This window comes from Boeremia exigua (assembly GCF_020726555.1).
Source record: "Boeremia exigua strain MPI-SDFR-AT-0100 chromosome Unknown C7974scaffold_2, whole genome shotgun sequence".
Lineage (NCBI taxonomy): Eukaryota > Fungi > Ascomycota > Dothideomycetes > Pleosporales > Didymellaceae > Boeremia > Boeremia exigua.
In genome coordinates this window covers 2,012,099-2,026,345 of record NW_025763519.1, presented here as the reverse complement: position 1 = coordinate 2,026,345, position 14,247 = coordinate 2,012,099, and the positions used below count along the sequence as shown (strand labels likewise).

The 14,247-nt window shown below is 49.5% G+C and overlaps 8 protein-coding genes across 8 annotated transcripts; 4 read left to right on the top strand and 4 right to left on the bottom strand.

The window, feature by feature from the left end:
* The first annotated feature begins 174 nt into the window (after window positions 1–174).
* On the top strand, window positions 175–3,564 carry C7974DRAFT_107743 (uncharacterized protein). The gene is made up of 17 exons (XM_046134959.1): window positions 175–354; window positions 408–443; window positions 493–571; window positions 619–1,039; window positions 1,087–1,328; window positions 1,374–1,626; window positions 1,675–1,697; window positions 1,744–1,816; window positions 1,868–1,989; window positions 2,037–2,150; window positions 2,206–2,274; window positions 2,319–2,460; window positions 2,505–2,648; window positions 2,698–2,769; window positions 2,829–3,341; window positions 3,386–3,451; window positions 3,498–3,564. Exons 1-17 carry the CDS (start codon window positions 210–212, stop codon window positions 3,537–3,539), a joined length of 2,556 nt encoding a protein of 851 aa, XP_046001718.1. The 5' UTR covers window positions 175–209; the 3' UTR covers window positions 3,540–3,564.
* A 24-nt stretch (window positions 3,565–3,588) lies between these two features.
* C7974DRAFT_447414 (NAD binding Rossmann fold oxidoreductase) lies at window positions 3,589–4,995 on the bottom strand (the record flags this gene model as incomplete). The annotated part of the gene is made up of 5 exons (XM_046145634.1): window positions 4,673–4,995; window positions 4,513–4,624; window positions 4,355–4,456; window positions 4,245–4,306; window positions 3,589–4,197 (listed from the first exon to the last, which is right to left on the bottom strand). The coding sequence occupies exons 1-5, from the start codon at window positions 4,955–4,957 to the stop codon at window positions 3,589–3,591; spliced, it is 1,170 nt and encodes a 389-aa protein (XP_046001717.1). The 5' UTR covers window positions 4,958–4,995.
* A 431-nt stretch (window positions 4,996–5,426) lies between these two features.
* On the top strand, window positions 5,427–5,944 carry C7974DRAFT_386011 (uncharacterized protein). The gene has a single exon (XM_046141017.1). The coding sequence runs from the start codon at window positions 5,543–5,545 to the stop codon at window positions 5,930–5,932; it is 390 nt and encodes a 129-aa protein (XP_046001716.1). The 5' UTR covers window positions 5,427–5,542; the 3' UTR covers window positions 5,933–5,944.
* An 801-nt stretch (window positions 5,945–6,745) lies between these two features.
* Window positions 6,746–9,921, bottom strand: C7974DRAFT_107724 (uncharacterized protein). Its single transcript, XM_046134957.1, has 7 exons — window positions 9,585–9,921; window positions 9,294–9,428; window positions 9,064–9,233; window positions 8,915–9,012; window positions 8,198–8,858; window positions 7,512–8,120; window positions 6,746–7,456 (listed from the first exon to the last, which is right to left on the bottom strand). The coding sequence occupies exons 2-7, from the start codon at window positions 9,419–9,421 to the stop codon at window positions 6,891–6,893; spliced, it is 2,232 nt and encodes a 743-aa protein (XP_046001715.1). The 5' UTR covers window positions 9,422–9,428; window positions 9,585–9,921; the 3' UTR covers window positions 6,746–6,890.
* On the bottom strand, window positions 9,014–10,670 carry C7974DRAFT_107726 (uncharacterized protein). Its single transcript, XM_046134958.1, has 5 exons — window positions 10,523–10,670; window positions 10,042–10,462; window positions 9,585–9,918; window positions 9,294–9,428; window positions 9,014–9,233 (listed from the first exon to the last, which is right to left on the bottom strand). Coding segments are annotated over exons 1-4 (792 nt in total). The 5' UTR covers window positions 10,559–10,670; the 3' UTR covers window positions 9,014–9,233; window positions 9,294–9,427.
* Window positions 10,671–11,450: 780 nt separating this feature from the next.
* C7974DRAFT_303410 (pyridoxal phosphate-dependent transferase) lies at window positions 11,451–12,790 on the bottom strand (the record flags this gene model as incomplete). Its single annotated transcript, XM_046137944.1, has 2 exons — window positions 11,451–12,269; window positions 12,323–12,790. The coding sequence occupies 2 exons, from the start codon at window positions 12,788–12,790 to the stop codon at window positions 11,451–11,453; spliced, it is 1,287 nt and encodes a 428-aa protein (XP_046001713.1).
* Window positions 12,791–13,167: 377 nt separating this feature from the next.
* C7974DRAFT_386005 (uncharacterized protein) lies at window positions 13,168–13,709 on the top strand. Its single transcript, XM_046141016.1, has one exon. It carries the CDS (start codon window positions 13,260–13,262, stop codon window positions 13,590–13,592), a length of 333 nt encoding a protein of 110 aa, XP_046001712.1. The 5' UTR covers window positions 13,168–13,259; the 3' UTR covers window positions 13,593–13,709.
* Window positions 13,688–14,085, top strand: C7974DRAFT_386004 (uncharacterized protein). The gene has a single exon (XM_046141015.1). It carries the CDS (start codon window positions 13,758–13,760, stop codon window positions 13,977–13,979), a length of 222 nt encoding a protein of 73 aa, XP_046001711.1. The 5' UTR covers window positions 13,688–13,757; the 3' UTR covers window positions 13,980–14,085.
* The last annotated feature ends 162 nt before the right edge of the window (window positions 14,086–14,247 follow it).

Here is a 14,247-nt window from a genome sequence, read left to right as displayed (position 1 = left end):
GTCTGCATCGGACCGGGGATATTGACCCTTACCGGCGACGAGAAACCCCGCCATTAGTGCCCTTGTGATGCGGGGAGCACTAGCGCATGATGAAGCCATCCAATCATCTAACATCTAGTGACGTGCCGGACCGGACGTGCAACTCGGCCGGTCTCTCTCCAAACTTCGCCCTGTCGACCCGACGGCTTTGACCACATCATACGGAAATCATGTCTGAGGACCGTCCAGCGCCGGTGTATGCATCGATCCGACGCCAGGCCGATGCTCAGCATGACGGTGGCGATGCGAGCGACGCGGGTGATGCGCGACCTGGGAAGAGGCCACGGAAGCAGAGGCCGTGTTACAGCTGCGATGGTAGGCCTTGGCCAATTGTATGCCGTGCAAGAGACTGACGTATCTGAATGCAGAATGTCGCCGTTTGAAGATGAAATGTAATCGGCAGGGTGAGTTTGCTGGGCAAGGCACCCTTCACAGCTAATGCCGCGTTTCTAGTGCCGTGCTCCAATTGTGTGCGTCGCGGTCGAAGTTCTGTATGTAAGAGATCATCTTCAGATGTGTCTAAAAATGCGCTGTCAGTCCCAGTATGCTTCTCCCTCCCGACTAAGCTGAGTAATACAGTCGCGGGCAAGGCGAATTGAATGGAGCAAATGGCGACCCGACAAACAGTGCACGATCACGGAATGTTCGCGGAAACTCGGCAGTCCAGATGACCGACCCGCACTCCTCTGCGCGCAATCATGGCGAAGGACATGTTTCTGAAAGACCTGTCTCCTCGACAGCACACGCGATCACAATGGAGCCTCCGAACAATCCTTTGCAGGCAGATCATGCTTGGATCATCCCCAGTCCAGTCACCCAAGTCGCAGGCGAGACTATAGATCCTATTAATCATCTTTCCGCCGGTGCGAGCAATGTTGATGCGGCAGTAGACCTTACAGACGATGCGGCGCAAGACGGCTCGTATGGAACGTTGATGTTGAGCGAAGGGGGCAGATCGAAGTATCTTGGTCCAACTGCAGGCAGCGAGTGGCTGAGAGACGTATGTGAAGTAATAATTGATACCAATCAGAAGCTGAAATGTGCCAGTCTGAAAACCAACATGCATCGGGTTCGCCGACTGCGCTCACGACACGTGCGTCAAGTCCCACGATTACATACGATCCTTCCCCTGCCCAACGTCATCACAGTACTGTTGGAAGATTGGCCGGAGCATTTCCATTCAGCCCGATGATACATATGGTCAGCACGCGCGATCTCATCTCGCGTCTTCCCCCTAAGGAAGAAGCGTTGGCGCTGGTAAATTGCTATTATCGATATTGCGCATGGCAGTAAGTATGCACCCTCCTAGGAAATCAAAGTCTAATGCAATCAAGTCATGATGTCGCACCCCGAGATCGTTTTGAAAAAACATTTGATCGCGTGTACGCTCTTTCCAACGAACCATCCCGTCGCGTCAATGCTCAAGAGCTGGCCCTTGTATTCATCATTCTTGCACAGGGAAATGTTTTCAACATCGAAATAGCCTCGGATCCTACCGTCCCTGAAGAGCTTCTGCGTCTTTCAGAGTTGGCTTTGATGAAAGGAAATTTTCTTTCAAATAATACGGTTGCTGGAGTCCAAACTTTAGTTCGTCTTCGCCTGAGCTGTAACACAACCCTTCACTGACTTGTATAGCATCTAATGGCCCACTTACATTTGTCAGTGAATCGGTCCCCTTCACCAACTTTTGATAACAGTGAGCAGAAATTGGGATCAGGGGTCTCGAGGCGACAAAGCTTGGCCAGTATGGGGTCTTGTCATGCGTCTGATGCAAGCGGTGAGATCACGAGATCGCAAGATGTCAGTCTTTTGAAACTGAGAACTCTAGATGGGTATGCATCGTGATGGTGCGCGCTGGAACCTACCCGAAGATGTGGTGGAAGAAAGACGCAAAGTCTTTTGGGAATGCAATGCTGCGGATGTGTTCCAAGCTCATTGCTTTTCGAGACCGTAAGTTGATGCCACCCACATGTTCGAACAGGCCTAACATTAGGAAGAAGCGCCGTCAATCCGGAGCATTGCGATACCGTTTTCCCTTCCGATCCGCAGACAACTGTCGGAAGCAAAGGCTATTTTACTCTTCGGTTCGAGCTTTCCCAAATCTCAGCTGAGTATGTGATTTGTATGCGCATTCATATGGCACAAAGGGGCTGAGTGTAAGCACAGGATCTTAAACATGGCAATGAAGGTACAGAGGCCTTCATACTCCTCAATACTAGAGCTGGACGCGAAACTGTGAGTTACCGGTAGATTCGAGAGATGAAAACTAAAAGTCGTAGCTCGGCCTTTGAACGCAATATACCGTTCGCTCTTCGATCTCGAACCGCATACTCATCGATGCCGTCACAGTATTCAACAATGGAAGACGTACTCAAGGCCTCTCCCGAGCCTTCGAGAACATCTGTGACCGTGACTTTTCAGGTATTTCTGCAAGATTGTTTTACGGCTCCAGCTGATCGCAATAGCGAATGAACCTCGCGTTCAATATTTCTGAGACATTCATCAATCTGCACAGACCTTATTACGCGAAGGTCTTGTACAACCCCAATGACGAGGCCATACGTACGTTATGTGCAACTTCTTTCTTGACCACGATAGAGCGTTGTGCAGTAAGAGCCTCAAATATTATTCCTCGACATGAATGACTAAGCGTGGTAGATTATAATAGCTTTGGTTAGTGATGTACAAGCCAACTTTACCAATGTTAGTACGAGACAGTGGAACCTCTGGGTAAGTGTAGCGCTCTGGTCGGGGCACCAAGCAGAAGACTGACCATGTATTTCATCTAGTACCACGTTTTTGGTTCAGCACTCTGCTTAGGTACAATGGTTCTTAGCGATCCAAGTAACACCATGTCTAGTTTTGCCTTAACACAGATAGACGCTGCCATAACTCTGTTTGCGTCATTGATAGAGAACGGCGGTGGTACATCCCGATATCGCGCAAATCTAGAATGGCTCAAGAAGCTACGTGCTAGGGCAATTGCATCACTGCAAGCAGCTGCCGCAGGGCCATCACCTGATGATCCTCAGCACATCAACGGTAGCGAGGGTGGTGTTGGCGAAGATGAAGAACTTGTAGGCTGGCGTACCAGGCTGATCGAGCGTGCGGGTCAAAGCCAGTACAAGAGCCGCACAATCCGGCTCAGTGAATCACCAGGAAGCACTCGTGATCTACTTGTCGAAGGTAGCGGCAGGCAATCGCATCTTTATGGTAACATTGCCTGGAATCAAGGCAGTGCAGCATCTTTGGCAGGTTCTGTTCCTCCTGCCCAAACCCACGACCTGTCGACAAATGACCTTGTAAGGCGATCTTATAACGATCAAATTCAAGCTGACATTTCTAGCTCACCGGCTTTTGGGAGCCCATGTTATTACAAGATGCTTTTGATGCGTCTAACAGTCATTCGGAGGTAAATATGATGCTATTTTAGCTGATCTTTTGCTGATGCTGCGAAGTTTTTGCGTAGTCTCAACCCAACCTGGTGGGGAGACACTTGAAGTGGTGGGAGCCCCGTCCCGGTACAATTACGTACCCAATACCGGCTTTTCATGCCACCTCGACGGCCTTGGCATTCTTCATGCTCACAGCCGCGGTTCCGTTCACTCCATTAGATACGGCAGAAGTTTTGCTGTCGTTCCCTGATAGAATCGGCAAACCCTCGTCGTCGAAATAAACGGCCTGTCCAATACGCATCGAATGTTGAAGTGCGATGGTGATCTTGGCAGCCTCAAAAGCGTCTTCCGGGCAGCAGGATAGCGGTGTACCGTCCAGAACAGCACTTGCAAACTCAGCAAGGTCGTTGGGGAAAGATCTGTCGTAAAGCTGGAATGCATCCGGTGGAACGGTCCGTCTGACGCCATGCTCATCCCGCAACTCAAACTGAAACTGTGTGGCAACACCGTCGATGAGACTGTGACCCTTGGTTCCGAATATGCGCGTTGAACCTTCATGACCGTGACTCGTCGTTCGGCCCACATGGCTCGTCAAGATCTTGCCATTAGCAAATTCGACGATGCCCCATGCATTGTCAAAATCCTCGAACTCAGCCAATGCACCGTAAAGCGTTCGCTGCCCCATCGCAATGACTCTGTTAACCTGCTTCTTAGGGTTGTCCAATCCAGCGGTGGGGTTGAGGTAGAAGCGGCCAACATCAATCTACGTTGCATCAGTAAATGTAACACATGAATCGAAGCATCACTCACGTCATGGACGCCCATATCAACGAAAATTCCGCCAGACTGTAGAGAGAAAGCGATGAAGAATCCTTGAAATAATTAGTCATGTCCACAGTACTTTTAAGAGAACAGCATACCTGATTCATCCTGCTTGTCTTGTGAAGAAGTCTCTACGGCATGAATGTCTCCAAGTGAGCCACTGTCTACAAGTCTTTTGGCGGCCCGGAAGTTGTCATCATCTACAACGACTGTCAGCTAACGCCATTTGAGCTCGAATTCATCGGAGAGTCCATACATCTTCGGGTCAAGGGGATCAAAAATTTGAGATGCGGTTTGGTAGCCGCCTTGGCGATGACCTCCTGCGTTGTGGCAATATCCATGGAAATGGGCTTCTCGCACATGACATGCTAGACGAATAATCAGTCAAGTTGTGGAGAATACACTTGTCAACTAACCATATTAAGATCAAGCGCGAGACAAATGAGTGGTGCATGTGTAGCTGTGGCGGTAGAGATGAGAACAGCTTGCGCCCCGCTCTCCCTCATGCATTTCTCCGGATCAGCGAAGAAGGTCACAGAGGAAGGCAGATTTTCAGCAGCCCATTTGTCCGCGCCAGGCTTGGTATCGCAGGCAGCAACAAGTTCCATCCGAGGCTGTTGGTAGAGCAAGATACGTGCTCGGATAGACCCAAGACGGCCCAACCCGAACAAGGCAATCTTCAATCTGGGCTGGTTGGCCATGATGTTACCGTATTTCCTGTGGAAGGGACAGAAGATCTGTAAAAGTAGGGGATGTGTTGACTGATCTCATTCAGAGACTGGCATTGGTGCTATCTATGTATACCTGCGCTTATTTAGCGATATCCGAATTCCACCACGCCCCAAAGGTGTCAATCGGAGAAACCGGCGCTGAGAAGAGACCTCGACAGAGCAAGCCGAGTGGTTACAGTTGTAAACATCAATGCCGGTAAACAGTCAGGATGTTGGGTGGCCAATCGTTTAGGCCGTTCAGTCAATCATAGCCGGCGGTAAACCCGGACGAACTTCGTCTATATCCGAGGCTGAGCTGGACTGATCTCCGACAGCAATCCCGGCCGAATTTCAAGTCTCGTCCTTGTTCGGCCGGTGATTACTAATCAAAGCCGACCCATGGATCCACAACACGCTTGAAGTGCACCAGGCCAAAGAGGGAGCGGCAGAAGGAGCCGTGTTTTCTGATATGGGATCCCGTAGTGCGGTAGCTCAGCAGCAGGCAAAACGTATGGTCTTGTTCACTGATCTTCATTTCAACAGCGTTTTATCTTATTGCATTTCTCAGTCAACTTGATGGGACCGTGCGCGTATCCATACACTTCTCTGAACATTGCTTTATTGCTGGCTGGCCTAGATCATCTGGAATATGTATACAGATGCTGTCGATCTCCTTCCATCCATACTCCACATACAGTCCTACAACATTCGTTAGGCTTAACAGCTGTACTGGTCGGCGAATGCGGCTTTCTGCTCTCCAACGCCTCTCTCTTGGCTGCGTTTGCACGTGACGGTGGTTTGCCATACAGGGAAGCACTGAGTAGAGTGAACAGCAGGACCAAAACGCCGGTCCACGCACTCGTCACACTGCGTGTAGGCACTTTTCCGGTTTTGCTCCTCGCACTCTCACCCATTGCCAGCAGCATCGTACCTAGGTATGCTTTCTCTCTGTCATCTCGAATTTGATCACAATCTCGCTACCTGTAGCGCCTAGAGTGCTTTGCGCGGACCAGTTTGTACCTGGATCTCTTAGTCTTAGCCGTTGGAGCATGCCTAGGTGTGCATCCAGTCGCCTTTCTTTTCTACTGGTACATGATACAATAGAAAGCTTTCTTCCGTCATTGAGGCACATCGATGTGGCGCACTTCTACTGGGACTGCGTTGTTTCTCTGGTGACATTGGTCATATTTATCGTGTTGTACGTGGTCCGGGGTTCTAATTACACCGGAGTCGACCTCAACAATATCGCGAAGAGCACAATTGCAATATACCAGACATAAAGCATTCGTTAGAACGCTATGGGTGAGCAAACGATCGGGCAGGATGAAGCTGTTTTGTCTCAAAGTCAGAAGATATCGAATTCTAGCTAATGTGTGCTTGCCCTCAGTAAGATCTGATGAGTGGTCAAAAATCCAGCATGGAATATCGATCAAGTCAGTGTGCGCAGACCGTGGTCGTGTCAACACTGTTTTCCCATGCTTTTGATTTGCCAGATTATTCCCTCAAATTTAGTTTGCGCGAGTGTTCCGTATGTGACGGTTGTATCCAAGTGAACACATCGAGATGGAAGACTCAACATGATGATGGACCAATAACAGATAGTGGTAGAGTCGACCCCACAAGGATAGACAACACAGGTTGCGTACAGACTTATAGTCGTGGTGGATTCACAGTGTGGTGGATGACATGATTATTGACGAAGCCACCTTTGTGAAGAGCAGTTTCGACTTTAGCAGCAAATCACGTGTAATTCTCATGTGATAGCCAGTTATTGAACATCTGTTCAACCCAAGTAACACGAGAGTTGACGGTCATATGACACAATGAATAGCAACATTGCTGACACATACATCATAGCCTCGTATGCCAGCCAATATCATCTTACCCATATCATTTCAACGCAGCGATTGAGCCTACTCCGAACTCATAATAACAAAATCTCTAACTTCTGCTCTCGGGTAACAGTTTCAAGACTGAGATATCGTCCCTCAACGGCTAGATCAATACCGCTGTCGGGTACCTTGCTCTCTGCATCCCATAAGGCTTCAAGCATGGCATGGACTCGAAGCGCATGGTCCATAGCGAAGTCGCGACCCAGTACTCGCAGTAGTGCCGCTACGTCGCGACTGCGTTTGACACCAGAGCGACGCCCACACTCGCACCCAACGACGGTAAGTGCCCACAGCGTCAGATTTCCTATAGAGATTTGCCTTCCTCGAACCATTTCGAAAACGGCTTGAAGATCAGACAGGATCTCGTTTACGAACAAATCTCTATCGGGCTTTCGCTCCCGCGGATATTCCGTCAGAATGTTTGAATGAAATCCTTTACCCCGCCACAGCAGGATCGAAGCAGCCTTACGTATACAGTCCCAGGTTGTCTTGATGATCAATTTCATATACGGATCCGTTTGTGGAGAGCTTGGAGGGGCTTTCCAGCTTTGAAGCAATCCTTCGAGTTCTGCAGTCGTCGGAAACGTGTTTGGGCGTACTGTAGTCGTCAGGAGACGAGACAAATAGCGTGGAGTTAAATGAAGATAACGTACCGTTCCACTGGACGTCTTCATTGCAATGCATGTCAGCGCTCGCAGCAACTCGTGCAATGATATCTATCAGCGATCTTGGATACCCTGTAATCGAGTCAAGGGGGCAGGCCGTCGGTCTAGTGTGGACATCTTGAGGTATCATCCACTCGAGCCAGCACCACTGAGAGGGCCTGCTACCGCCTATAGAAAATACCGAGATATCAGACATGGCGCAGACACCACTGAGAAAGCAGCCTAGTGATGAGGCTTGCAGCTCATCCCAAGCGGCGGCACGAACAACGTCAATCATGCCCCGGTTGTGGTGGGCCCACCATTCGTTGCACTCGGAAAGTGCGAACATGCTGAGGAGGAACTGGCAACCAAGCACTCCCACAACTTTGTCCACCTCGTAAAATCCATTCTGTACCAATTCAGATTCCTCGCTCAACGCACGGAGAGTTTCTTGGTGATGTATAAGCTCCGGTAGAGCTCTCCACGAATGAGTCGTCGATAGTGATAGCATGCCGTGCAGGATTGCAGGCCACTTAAGAGCATGGGGAAGTAGCAGATTGACCATGTGCGATCCTGAGTCGAAGCCGGCTTCGAATGCAACACGACAGCGTCTGATTACTGCGAAACAATGAGACAGACTGTCGATACTTCTTGAAGGATTTGTGTATGAGCAGAAGAGAGAGAACAGGGCTCACCTTTACGCAGCAGCTGGTTGTCGACACTATTAAGACGAAAGCCCACAGAGATAACTGGCGATGATAATAAATCTTCAGCGCCATGTCGAGGAGGTGATAGAAAGCGAATATTTAGATCGAAGCAACCTGAGGTGCAGACCCTCACATCTGCGCGACATATAGCTTCAATCGCGGCCCGTCTACCTGCGATATCCTTCGCATTGGCCAGCGCGGGTAGTCGGAGAGATGGTCGGGGTTGCAAGTGATTCGGACCTACCTCGCTAAGAGCCACGTCGTCCGAACTTGGGATGATACCACTGCCGTTGGCGCGCCACCTATAACGCGAGAGAACAGATAATGCTTCGGCCAAGCCAGCGTCTTGGCACTCACAATCTCTGCTAAGTAGTCTGTCAAGGATATCAAGGACCGCTTGGGTGAGATTACTACTAAATCTGGTTGCAGGCTTGCAAAGACACCGCAGAAATCGAGAATGAAGCCTCGCACTGGTCAATAGGTTCTCTGGAGGCTGGGGAGACAGTAGTCTGGAGAACCCTAGATCAAGTGATGGACAAAATTGGCGTAGAGCGGTACAGGTCAAGGTAGAGGATATCAAGACGAATTGGACCGTAGCTGGTGAGCAGTATCGAAGCTCAGGGTCCAGTCTCAGCAGAGTGGGAATCACCTGCGTATCGCTTACATCAGCAGTTGAACCATGTAAGAGCAGCGAATGAGACAGACCTCCGCTAAAAGGAGCGAATGCTCGCAGCCCGAGTAAAAATCCGATTGCGAAGGCAGGTGATCGTCTTGCAGTAGAATGCTCAGGTCCCTGGGTACATCTGTGACACAGTCAACTCGCCAGGCGGCAAACTAACACCGACCTGACGTACAAGTCAAGATATAAATGCCGTGAACCCAAATCATGGCCTCGGCTTCATAAATGTATCTGATGGAATCGTAACACAAGCCATCGGAAGGGAAACATAGGTAGTACTGCTCGAGACCATCTCTGACATCGCTGTCGCCGGGATCAGAGTCTTGTAGCACCACTCTAAGAAGTCTGGTTGGCACAAATTAGGTGACAGCTTCGCATAATCGGAGGCCAGCGGCAGTGTCTTACCGAATTAATGGACGAAGAAGTCCGAAATAGGTTTTCTTCAAAGGAGCCTGGACGAGTGGGCTTCGAGGCTTCGTTTTGGGTACCCATGCGCGTTCAGAGACAGGTCTGTGCCGATAATGGAGTAACATCAGGGTTCTGAGCACATGTCAGCTCGAAAGGCATCCTTGATGGTTTAAAAGTGTGGTCTGCTCTTGCTTACACGTCCTGGAGCTCAATGGCTGTAGATAACCTTCGAAAATATTGGCACCGACCCATTTATACAACATTACCGTGCAAACAAAGCTCACTTACCATGTATCATCGGTCTCGCGGTCTGTTTGCGCGTTCGATCGTACCCTCATTGCCTCCATGTTGATTAGGCTGGCAAGCGAGTTCCATCGATCCGCAATCAAAGCTAGATCTTCCTTCATGCACCAAAAGTGGCTCACTAGAACAAGGACTTTAGCGTGATCGATTTTAGTCTCACACGATTTCCATGTTAATGCAGGGATGTCCTTCAAGCATTGAACACGCAGGGAGTCAATCATGTAATCGAGCCGTTGTGGACTCATCCTGGAGGTAACCTCGTACTCCATTTGCATACAAATCGCGAGTAGGGCAAAGCTCACAGCTGGGTATTTGTCGGCTATGTGTGGTTCAATCAGGAAATGGTCAGTTAGAGACGGGTCAACGAGGTCGTGGCCAGCTAAGCTTTCAGCCAAGGCAACAGCGGTCTCAAAATGTACGGCGTCTAAGATTGAGAGCATACCGCGATCCTGAGGCTGAGAAGACATACGGACAAGCCATCGTATCACGGGAGCCAAAACAACTTCCCCGTTCAAGACCTGACACGTGAAGCGGCCATCCGGCAACGCTGGGCTTGGCGTTGAATGCAGCGCAGCGCGGCTCGTTGGGGTGTGCAGTTCTACCGCGTTCTCTAACACGTCCATAAGCGTTATTGGTGTGTGCTGTGTTACCTCTATCTGTCTTTCTGATGATGCCGAGTTGTCCACAGCCACTGACCCCCCAGGAGAGCCGGTCGTATCTTCGCTGTGCGTCGTCAACGACCTGCTGCTGCGGCCTCGCTGTTTACGGGGTCGGCCACGTCGAGCCTGTGGACGGCGAGTTCCACAGTCGATGTTCAGTCTCGCACAGCGTGAGCACGGCTGGCGCCGGTCACACTGTGACTTCTATGCATTTTAACGCGTCAGGGATCACATCAGTGTGCGTCGCGGGCAATAACATCTTACCATTGTCCAACACCTGTCACAAGCGCGTGACTCCATTAGTCATACACTGCTTAGAAGCAGAACAAGCACCTTCGGCATAAAAGATAACCTGGGGAGCGGGAGAGTGTGATAAAGAATGACGGCGTAATCTAGGTAACATCAAACTGCCATGTTCGACAATCGGGGACTAGCCGTTGTTAGCCCGCGGCCTTATGTACGAAGTACGAAGTACGTAAGGCACGAAATACCGGCTCTTTTTTATAACCGGTCGCTAGTAGGAACACCAAAATGCCCCTCCCCTCTCTACTTGCCATTGCTTAACACTACAGCCTGTTGAGTTCTATTTACTTATGTAAACTTCTAGCGCATGTGATTTTCTATCTTTTTATATAGATTAAATAGTTGTTTTGTACGATGTGCTGTTGTTGTTCTTTGCGCAACAGGGTGAGAGCTTCTTCGGCACCTGACCCCTCGGCGGACCTAATCTTAAACCAATATGACGAAGTCAAAAGAGTAGTGAATAGTCGATGGGAGAAACTCGATTTCCAGTAATTGACCAAAGCAGTTTGTGGGTGCTGGCAGAACCATGCGGGCACTTCTTGCATCACAGGTCTTAACTCACCGGCGGCGATAAACGACTGACTCAGTGTCGACATCTGTGCGATTGGAGAAGACGAAGCTGCTATTGCACTTTGTACGAATGTAAGCTTCGGGTTTCATTGCTGAATGGATACCACTATTCCGACACGGTTACTGACCTGCAGATAGTTAATCGTTCATCTACAATAATCACAATCACCCATGAGAAGGTCTTGAGCAGACATGGTCTTCGAACCACCTTCATAATAAACTGTGAACATTCGGCATGTTCAGAACCCATCTGGAATTTGGTAAGTAGGGATTTAGAATACTCTCGTCCAGTACCCGGATTTTCTGCGTGCTATCCATGTCATGCCTGGGTCTTACTTCCGAAGTCCCTCGTAAAACTCTGGAAAACTCGCAGGAAACTGTCCACGTCTCCTTCCACATGCACTAGATTCAAGAAAAGAAAACCGCGCCGTCCAATCATGATCCCACGCTCTAGGAAATAGAAGTAGAGCAAGTCTTTCCAGACTTTGCCAGATCCGTCGAGTAGCTCAAACCCGATGGCGCTGCCATAACCAATGATGTTGATATGGTCCAGGCGAGCTGCCTTGGCTAATTTGACTGCGCCATTCCTCAAGGCGTCCCCTAAGCGGTTCAGTCTTTCAATCTCCTCGTTGCTCACAAGATTGGCAGCAGCCACGGCAGCCGTCATGGTAAATATGTTGTTGTTGAAGGTGCCAGAGTGATTGAGCTTTGGCCCTGAGTCGGTAGATGTCAAGTCAAATTGTCGCATGACATCTGATCGCCCACCGAACGCTCCAAAAGGGAGTCCTCCGCCGATATATTTTCCGAGTGTTGTCAAGTCTGGCTTGACTCCAAAATGTGATTGCAGTCCGTTGAAGTGCAGTCTCGAGGTGACAACCTCGTCCAGTACAAGCAGCGCCCCGACAGTATCTGCGACACCGCGGAGAAATTGCATGAATTCTCTTGTTGCCATTCGCAATCCTCCAGCACTCTGCATGGGCTCGACCAAGATTACTCCAATGTCTTTATCAACAACCGCCTTTGTCTTCTCCACGTTGTTGTAGGTACCGAAGACGAAATCATGGGGCAAGTTCATGGCATTGCCTTCGCTTCCGAACGAAAGGCTTCCACCATGGTAACCATGATCGAAGATGAGCACCTGAGGCTAGTGTAAGACTTTGTGTAATCTGGTCGGCTTGTTTGGTTACTCACTTTTTTCCGCCCTGTAAATGCCAAAGCCGCAGCTATGGCGTAAGTGTTGGCTTCTGTACCAGAATTACAAAAACGGACGAGATCGATGCTGGGAAATCGTTGCTTCAATATGTCGCTCAGCTCATACTCAGTCTCTGTGATGCCGCCTATACTGAAGCCGAAGTCCAAGGCTTTCATTATGCTTTGCTTGATGATAGGATGTGAATGACCGTACAGTCCGGCAGAATAGTCAGATACCATATCCAGATAGTCGCGCCCATCTAGAGAAGTAACCGTGACTCTGCGAGCTGACCTAATTGTCAAGGGAAAGGGACTGGAGCTCAGGACAGAACGTGTTTGACCTCCTGGAAGAGCGTTGCAAGCTTTTTTATGAGCCTGCAATGACAGTGGGTTATCCAACGTATACTTCTCAATCATCTTATTAACATGTGCAATAAGCACTAGACGAGGAGATGTGTTCGAATCCATTGACAAGAGAAAGATGCGAAGTCGTGGCAGAATTCGATGAGTGAAAAGTGGCGGGGTTGTTCTACACATGCAGAAAGGCAGTCCTTTGATACTCGCTTAACTTGCGAAGACCCGACAGAACCACTCTTCGACAGGTCCACTACAACCCTAGAGTCATGCTCCCAGACCGCCTGTGATCTTCGAGTATATGAGACGTAAATCTCAAATTATCCGCAGGCACATGTAAAGCCTTGGTCCATTTGCGTTAGCGCTCATAAACTCGCCGGCGGTGAATTTACAAGCGTAGACTTCTGATTGGCTTTTCCGCGCGGGGTAGAAGCACGAGTATCTGGGATAATTCGTATCGTAGGCTGGTCACAGTGATATCCACGTCAAACTGGAGATTCAATTGTACCTGGCCTTTCCTCGCGAGCTAGACGCAATTCCGGTCGGACTGGCGACCTCCAGAGCGCTTCATTCTATCTCGTTGATGTTATGTATTGGCTCGAGCGCGTGGGAAGACATTTACGCGCCACGCAATAAAACGAAATTCATAAAAGACGAAGAAACCTATCGCTATGCTTGGAAGACTAAGAACATGCAAGTCCGGCATGGTGCCGCGCACGCACGCCAACGCAAGTTGATTTCCAATGCGTTCTCTTCAACGGCACTGCAAGGGCAGGAGCAACTCATCCTTTCGTATATCGACAATATGATCAACCAGTTGAAGGTCAAGGCCCAGACCACACGGAGTCAAAGCAATGCACTATCGACGTTCGAAACTGGCTCAATTGGCTCACCTTCGACATCATTGGCGACCTAAGTCTAGGGCAGTCTTTTGGCTGCCTACAATAGCAAGGAATGCACCCATGGATAAGCATCATCTTCGAGTCGCTCCGAGCTGCGGTCGTGGCAAGCATACTCTGCTCATATTATCTTTCCATTCTTGCCTTTGAACCTCTACGGACAAACCTCGACTGGAAATGCGATGAACGAGCATGAGCAATATGTTGTTAAGGCTGTGGACAAACGATTGGCCAGCACGTCCTCGCGCAAGGACTTAATGACACAAATTCTAAGGTACAAGGACGAAACGGGCATACCAATAGAAGAGACATACGAAAACTGCTCGCTGCTGGTGGGCGCTGGGAGTGAGACCACGGCCACAACTCTATGTGGTACAACCTGTCACCTTTTAAAACATTCATGATGCTACGAGAAGGCAGTGGATGAAATCCGGGCCATTTTTGCGAAGGAATCTGACATAAATATGGTCGCCGTGAACAGCAAATTACCATACACAAATGCTGTGCTCAACGAGTCTATGAGGATGTATCCAGCTGTACCAATAGCACTTTGCAGGGTCGTTCTTCCACAGGACGGAGTGATGATAGCAATTCATCTCTTGCCAAAACATGTGAGTGTCCTGACTTTCACCGAACTCATGCCGCATTTCACATCATCGATGAGTGTCGGAT

Excerpts from the sequence above, each read along its gene's own strand:
- C7974DRAFT_107743 (XM_046134959.1), top strand. The coding sequence starts at position 210 with ATGTCTGAGGACCGTCCAGCGCCGGTGTATGCATCGATCCGACGCCAG. Across the intron at positions 1,698-1,743 it reads CTAATGGCCCACTTACATTT|AAATTGGGATCAGGGGTCTC; the intron begins GTCAGTGAATCG and ends AACAGTGAGCAG. Across the intron at positions 1,990-2,036 it reads GCTCATTGCTTTTCGAGACC|AAGCGCCGTCAATCCGGAGC; the intron begins GTAAGTTGATGC and ends AACATTAGGAAG.
- C7974DRAFT_386011 (XM_046141017.1), top strand. The coding sequence starts at position 5,543 with ATGGGACCGTGCGCGTATCCATACACTTCTCTGAACATTGCTTTATTG.
- C7974DRAFT_107724 (XM_046134957.1), bottom strand. The coding sequence starts at position 9,421 with ATGTTACTCCATTATCGGCACAGACCTGTCTCTGAACGCGCATGGGTA. Across the intron at positions 8,859-8,914 it reads ATTCGCTCCTTTTAGCGGAG|GTGATTCCCACTCTGCTGAG; the intron begins GTCTGTCTCATT and ends AGCGATACGCAG. Across the intron at positions 7,457-7,511 it reads TGAAGACGTCCAGTGGAACG|TACGCCCAAACACGTTTCCG; the intron begins GTACGTTATCTT and ends TGACGACTACAG.
- C7974DRAFT_107726 (XM_046134958.1), bottom strand. The coding sequence starts at position 10,558 with ATGGAGTCACGCGCTTGTGACAGGTGTTGGACAATG. Across the intron at positions 10,463-10,522 it reads GTGACAGGTGTTGGACAATG|AAGTCACAGTGTGACCGGCG; the intron begins GTAAGATGTTAT and ends TAAAATGCATAG. Across the intron at positions 9,919-10,041 it reads TTCTCAGCCTCAGGATCGCG|CCGACAAATACCCAGCTGTG; the intron begins GTATGCTCTCAA and ends AACCACACATAG.
- C7974DRAFT_386005 (XM_046141016.1), top strand. The coding sequence starts at position 13,260 with ATGTTATGTATTGGCTCGAGCGCGTGGGAAGACATTTACGCGCCACGC.
- C7974DRAFT_386004 (XM_046141015.1), top strand. The coding sequence starts at position 13,758 with ATGAACGAGCATGAGCAATATGTTGTTAAGGCTGTGGACAAACGATTG.